The sequence below is a fragment of the Nuphar pumila genome, chromosome 16 (assembly GCF_984573655.1).
Source record: "Nuphar pumila chromosome 16, dmNupPumi1.hap1.1, whole genome shotgun sequence".
Lineage (NCBI taxonomy): Eukaryota > Viridiplantae > Streptophyta > Magnoliopsida > Nymphaeales > Nymphaeaceae > Nuphar > Nuphar pumila.
Window position 1 is genome coordinate 74,610,281 of NC_143264.1, and position 6,758 is coordinate 74,617,038.

The following is a 6,758-nucleotide window of genomic DNA, read 5'->3' on the forward strand; positions in this document are numbered from 1 at the left end:
TTCATGCTATTTCTTCAACATTTTCTTCTCCACTTTAGTTTCTCGTATTCATTTCATATCCTGGTAACTATCCTCAAGACTACAAGCACATACATGGGGTTTATTAACCAACAATTATTCCAAAATTAGTGAGGCTTTCTTGCCCATCTGAAAAGCACATTGATTACATGTTTCTTCAAGATAAAAAAAAAAAGAATCACAAGGCTTTCCCAACAGATTAAACATGATTAGAACACAACAACAAAATTGTATTGTGGGAAGAAAAAACTGAAGTTATGAATAGGGGCATAAATAAAGACAACAGGAATTGATGTTAACATCCAGTTCTTTTCTACAACTTTTGGAACTAGTATGGGAAAATTGAAAGAACCAGCCATTGGATGCTTCAAGGTCATTCGTGGCAACATCACAGCAAGCTAGACAATGGCAATCACATAGCTGATCTTGATCAGGCCACCTACTCGCATTTGATTGATCGGTATATGTGGCGAACAAACAGCAATGATGCACGAAAACCAACGGTGCCCAACATGAGGAAGAACCCATAGCATATGCAGGCCATGTAGCCAAAGAAAAAGGATGTCTGCATGAAACCCGACATATCCGATCTCGCATGGTAATAATAAAGGCAGTAGCCAAAGATAAAAACTCCAGTCGATCCTCCGCAGAGTACAGACCTGCAATACCACGTTAGCTCACCAAATGAGACATCTTAAAATATCAAGATGGGCATTATTTATAAGCCTTTGTGGTACAATATTTAAGTCTCAAGAAGGCTAGCCAACATTCAGATTAATTTATTAAATAGGTAATGCATTGATTACTTGCACCAGGATTACTTCTTGCAACACCAGAACACCCAACATATGAATATGCACTCTCATGTGGAGGAAGAGTATAGAAGGAAAACTTTTATCAGCAAGGAGTCAGAAATGCTGTTTGATCATCCAAAATAAAAATCAGACTAGAAAACCAGAAGGAACAGTTTCATGGGCTCAAAAGAGGCATGGTTTAGCTATTTAACGAAGGGCCGAACAAGAACATGTTACAGATATAACATGTACCTTAGTTCTGGTATTGCCGGCTGTTGCATTTTCTTGTAATGTTTTATAAAAGCAAAAATTAGGGTGACTGGCACACACCACATAAGTCTAGCGACCTCAATGTTGCATTATTCTCTTAAATTTGTGAAAGCAAGTTAATTGAACATTACTATGCTACCCAACCGAATTCCTGTGTACAGCTAGATGTCATGATGCAACACATTTTACAGAAACTTCTTGGAAGGTGGCGGCAAGAGTTGGTTATACTGAAGATTATCTTTCAAAAATCCCTAATCATAATTGAGAAGCTCTAAAGATAATAATAGCTTGTTGTTAGAAGTATAAGATGAACCTTAGTGAGAAAATCACACTTGCACCATACAAACAAAAATAATAGAAAAGATTTTAAAATCTGACCATCAGAATGATTTCTGGTGTGGATTTGTCAAAAGTCGGCCTCAGTTATTTATGCCTAGCCAAATAAAGGAGGAGGAAGCTAGTGGCATTTTATGAAAGTGCAAGGTCAATATTTCCCATATTATCGTGAATATGTAATACCCTCATACATTATATTAATTCTGCTTTCTCCTGATTGGTGAAAAAAAACAGTAAATAACATTGAGAAGCTTTCTTTTGTTATTTCATATATCAAATTCAAAAGTTTTTTCCTTTTTCCTCTTCAAACATACAAAAGGTATCTGACATTGAAACTCCATCAGATTAGCAAAAAGATAGAAATAGAATGTATCATCAACTTCCAATCTTTCATTTCAGTTTTCCTAAGGCTCACAGAGATCTTACTAAAAAAAACTTTTATAGCAGGAAGTAGTATAGTCTTGAACCAAAGAAGCAGCTAGTGTACAAAGGAATTATCTGGATGCAACATCAGAAAAGTATTGAGATTACAGTGGGGAGAAAATAGTGGATACAAATGTGCAATCGACCGTGAAAGAATCCAAAAATGTCCGAGCTCAAATATCAAGTATCATATCAAGATCATTGAAACAAGTTCTTTATGCGTGAAAACTTGTGACATGATCAGCCATACAGGTGTTCCTGATACAGATAGTTACTGGATGAACATGGGCAGAAAAGAGAATAGGCTATCTGACTAAAGAGAAACACCAACTAAATCACAATTACATTAGCAAAGGAGAAAAAAAAGAAGGAATTTAGTCTAGCATATTATGTAAAGATAACAAGATTAATACAAGTTGAAATGGGAAAATATCTACAACAACAAAAAGAAATAATATCATAAAAGGTTAAGATGAAATGGTACATATCTAAAGAATGCAACATAATATGCATATGAACATGTAAGTAAATTGCCAATGTCAAAAAAATCAAAACATGAGAGGATGAGTTCATATAATTACCATAAAAGGTATTAAATCTTACCTCCACCACCATTCATGGTCCTCAACCGCGAGCTGGAAGTATGTCAATGCCACCGTGATAAATGCAGTGACAATGATGAGGATAATGAAGACTACAAATAGGATGCTGTAAATGGTATAGATTTTGTGACCCCATACACTTGCAAATATATAATATAGCTCAATATAGATAGCGCTAAAAGGAAGAAACCCAGCCATGGCCATCTGAGGAATGGTTCCCCTGTACCATGGTAACGGAGGTATTTCTCTTGGGTACTTTTTTGTGCGACAAGGGGCCTGGAACTCAGTCTTGCTGTTCTTACCAGCAATCCCACCCAAGACAAGCAATGGCGAAGTCACCAATGTCCATATAAGAAGAATCACCAAGATTGTGCCAAAGGGTAAAGCTGCAGTTGCACTATATATGATAGCAACAGTATTTAGGAAACAGAATGTTAAGAAGAGGGGTCCACAGAACAAGCACCCAGTCAACAACAAATTTCTAACCTGAAAAGAACGAGAAACCAATTAATCCAAAAGTATAAGATCATAGAAGCAGAGAAATAACACTGAAAAACTTGAACCAGTACCCAGTTTGTTCCTTCTAGTTGCATGTAAGTGGAGGTTGCAGTGTAACCAGAGATTCCAGAGGTAAGAGCATATATGACAACTAATGCTGTAAACAATGCTCCTCGGTTGTATGGATAAAAGACCCCAACCAGTGAAAGGATAAAGATGAACATTGCACTGTTTTATGCATGCACAAATATTAGGCTCTACAGGAACACATGAAAACTTCAATATACGCTAGCAAATGTGTACTGTCTTGGATGGCATGAGATTATTCACCAAAATGATTAGTACATAAATTTAGTGGATGATACGTACAGAGCTAAGAGCTGAGTGCCTGATCCAAGAACTGCAGCAAATAACGATTTGTGCTTGGGAAATCGGAACACATCACCATGGATATACTTCCACCCTGTCTCTTCTTGGTCATCGGCTGACTCCTCATCATGGGAGTATCTTTGTTAAAACATAGGGGAAAAGAATCAGCGTAAAAAAAAGACAGGAAACCCTTTTAAAAAGATGAGCATAACTTGAAAGTGAGATGATCTTACTTGATAAAGTCATTCTTAAGCACACGCATGAGGATAGTTGCAAGAAACCCAGTCAGGAGAAGGACTGTCACACATGAATTTATTATAGAGAACCAATGAATTTCCAAGTGTTGAGGGGTTGAAGAAGACTTTGAGTACTTCTCCATCCTTTTCTCAAAAGGGATATCAGTTTCATTCCATTTCACGGAATATAAGAACTCTACCTCTAATTCCTTGTCCTCTGATATGTCAACAGACAAATTAGGATCTGTCTGAACACTAATCTCTATGACACGGTCCTTGTTGTAGGAAATGTCGAAGTGGATATGTTTAAAAAGTGAGTACTTAAACTCACTTGGGTCATTTTTTTCATCCCTCTCAACCTTTCCTATGAATCCCCAAATAGGCAAATCATCATAGTACATCTGGAAGTAGTAGTCCTTTGAGACAGAATCCCTAAACTTGGCAACATCTTCTTTTGACAACTTCTTCTTGCAAAGGACTTCTGATTGTTTGTCCACTCGAAAGTCCAGCTGATATGGTGCATCCACTAAACGATCACCATTTAGAACTTCACCAAGATCTTCTTTTTTCTCATGCACATCATCTGCAATTTCGTGAAAAGAAACCTTATGCACTATATCAACCAAAGAATCGGCTGTTTCAAGTAACAAATCATCATGTTTCTATGACTGAGAAAAAGCAATTGAAAGCAAACCTGGCATACAGAATGGCAGATCATAATAGCGGTATGTTTCACTGCAGATATGAGAAAGAAAAAAAGTTTTATTATGATGATAAAGGATCTATTACACTTGATAAAGATGAATGTCTATAAGGATAAAAGTAGAGACAGTCCAATAAGAAATTAACCATTTACTAAGTCATTGTAATGAAATTAGTGTCCATCGCTATCAGATCTGCAAACACTACATGAAGAAAGCCAAAACTATGAACAGTGTCAGTCACATGTTCTGAGCGTTTGCATGATTTCTGCTATGCAACACTAAAGAAAGCAGAGAAAAAAGAAGCAACGTTCTGATATGTAGGCAATTAGGCATGAAATGGATGAAAAGAGGTCTAAGACTACAGCCAGGAACAGTCTCATATGCTTGCTTCAGATTGATATACGAAACTAATTAACGTGGGAGAAAACTCAAATCATTACATCCAATATGTTAAAATCCATCAGATTTTCAATTAGAAACCTCCAAATAAAGAGGGTCTAACATATGATATTCTCTCAGGTAACCCATAACTTTGGATACTCAATTAATCAAAGTTTCTCATAAATGGGTTTCAGTTGCAACATTCAGGAACCCCTTGGCTTCTCCGTAAGGTATCAGAAGTAATATGTTTCATTCACAACAAGTAATGTGAAGCGATGTTTCTACAAATTTTCATTCGACTCCCATAAGCACCCTGCCCAGCAGTCCCACTTGCCAATAGTTGCTGAGCAGGTACAGAACATCAAAACCATTGTCAACTGGCTTCCCAAGTTTTGAATTTACCAATACCAAAATTGCATTACCTAAGAGAAATCGTAATAAAATGTTCAATGAATAAGTCAAGACAGAGTAGGACGCAGATGACAGTTCCATAACTGCACAGTGGTCTGCGACTAATTGAATCTCTATGATAAGTGCTACGGCATTGATAAGTACCATTCTAGTGAGGATAAAAATCACACACAGAACACCCATGAGAAAAAAATCCCACCCGCAGCACCTTTAATAGTCTCTAAACGGCAAAGAACCTGAACGAATCCAGTGCAACCATAAGACATTTTAAAAAAAACAAATCTGATAATGGAGAACCAATACCATCACATATGAACAACCTAAGTAAAACCATAAGGAGGATTTGCACATAAATAACCACAGAAACATAAATAGATAAAGATCAGGACAACAAGAAACCAAGCTATTAAAAAACCCATAATTTAATAAATGATACCAATAACATTCAGATTTGTATTTACCTTGGGTTGTGGAAAGGACCCACTTTGTTGACATACAAGGGCACCTTATCTTTCCCGTTATACTTGTGATCTGAACCGCCTGCTTCAACTCTGAGACCAGAAAGCAAGAAAACCACCAACAGAAAAGCTCCCACCATCTTTTTCATTTTCGATAATGTAAACTACCCTTTTCTCCCCACCTTGTTACCCTGCATAAGAATCGATTCTTTTGCCCAGAATCGTCAACAAGATCCCGTTTTTTAGCACGCCCACATGATCATAGAAGGAAAAACTTGGATCAATAAAATACCCAACTACAGATCAATGGGTATGACGAGCAAAATCCAACAATTTGCCGACACGCATCAAAAGAAGCCCAGCTTTTTAGGACACCCAAAATGGTTTTAGAAAACAGGGCAAAGAGAGAAGAGTGGGGAGGAAGACCCAAGTGGGTTGTCAGGAGAAATCACTACAGATCTGAGATGCAGAAGTCTACCTCTCAAGCAGGAACCCTTCCTGATTGCTTCCAAAATCTGGCAAGTGGATTTAAAGAGGCGACTCTCTCTCTCTCTCTCTCTCTCTCTCTCTTCTGACGATTTGTTTTTGTTGTGGTGGTTCAACACTTGAAGGTTAGGAAATGGGAAGTCAGTTGAGCGTTTTGGGGATGGGACTCAAGATTCAAGAATCAAAACACCATAGTTTGGACCAACCTTTTCCTCATTCAATAAAATAACAGAAATATCCATTCACTTGAAGATTGCTGTTAGCAATCTATTTTTTCAGTCAAATGCGCTTAATTTTCTTTCCACCCCCTTAGTTATAGCTGCCTTATACATACAACTCTATAATCTGTCTTTTTAGGTTGATAATTGGTGCCAATCATGGCATGAAAACATTGAATAGAGACACTTTTTTTTTTATAATAAAGACACTTTCATCACCGACTGCACATTGGCTGACGTCCACTTGGTAAAAACCTTGAGGTCCCGCTTCCCATAAGAGAGTACACCCAGTTTTTACCTTGCGGCAAGGGATGGCGCCTGTGGGTTTCGATCTTGTGACATCCCAACTTGGTGACATTCACAAATTGCCCCTACCATATGAGAGGAACCCTTATGGGTCATTGAATAGAGACATTTTTCATATTTTTTAGACTTTTTTTTTTGTAAATCGCACCTTATGAATGTGATCTCGAAAGTTTGTTTAGTAGAAAATGAGGTTTGAATGATGTGTTTGTGAAATGTAAGTAGGTTTTTTAAGGGCACAAAAGATCAAC

The 6,758-nt window shown here is 37.3% G+C and overlaps 1 protein-coding gene across 1 annotated transcript; it reads right to left on the reverse strand.

Annotated features, from left to right (window-relative positions):
* Positions 1 to 251: 251 nt before the first annotated feature.
* LOC149813615 (transmembrane 9 superfamily member 2-like) lies at positions 252 to 6,201 on the reverse strand. Its single transcript, XM_089991761.1, has 8 exons — positions 5,979 to 6,201; positions 5,504 to 5,708; positions 4,241 to 4,281; positions 3,544 to 4,129; positions 3,311 to 3,448; positions 3,013 to 3,169; positions 2,445 to 2,929; positions 252 to 677 (listed from the first exon to the last, which is right to left on the reverse strand). The coding sequence occupies exons 2-8, from the start codon at positions 5,647 to 5,649 to the stop codon at positions 458 to 460; spliced, it is 1,773 nt and encodes a 590-aa protein (XP_089847887.1). The 5' UTR covers positions 5,650 to 5,708; positions 5,979 to 6,201; the 3' UTR covers positions 252 to 457.
* Between the last annotated feature and the right edge of the window lie 557 nt (positions 6,202 to 6,758).

Bases quoted from the DNA above. Each gene is read 5' to 3' on its own strand.
- LOC149813615 (XM_089991761.1), bottom strand. From the start codon at position 5,649: ATGAAAAAGATGGTGGGAGCTTTTCTGTTGGTGGTTTTCTTGCTTTCT. The intron at 4,130-4,240 runs GTTTGCTTTCAA...ACGAAATTGCAG, and splicing joins TCTGCCATTCTGTATGCCAG to ATGATGTGCATGAGAAAAAA. The intron at 2,930-3,012 runs GTACTGGTTCAA...CGTTCTTTTCAG, and splicing joins AACTAGAAGGAACAAACTGG to GTTAGAAATTTGTTGTTGAC.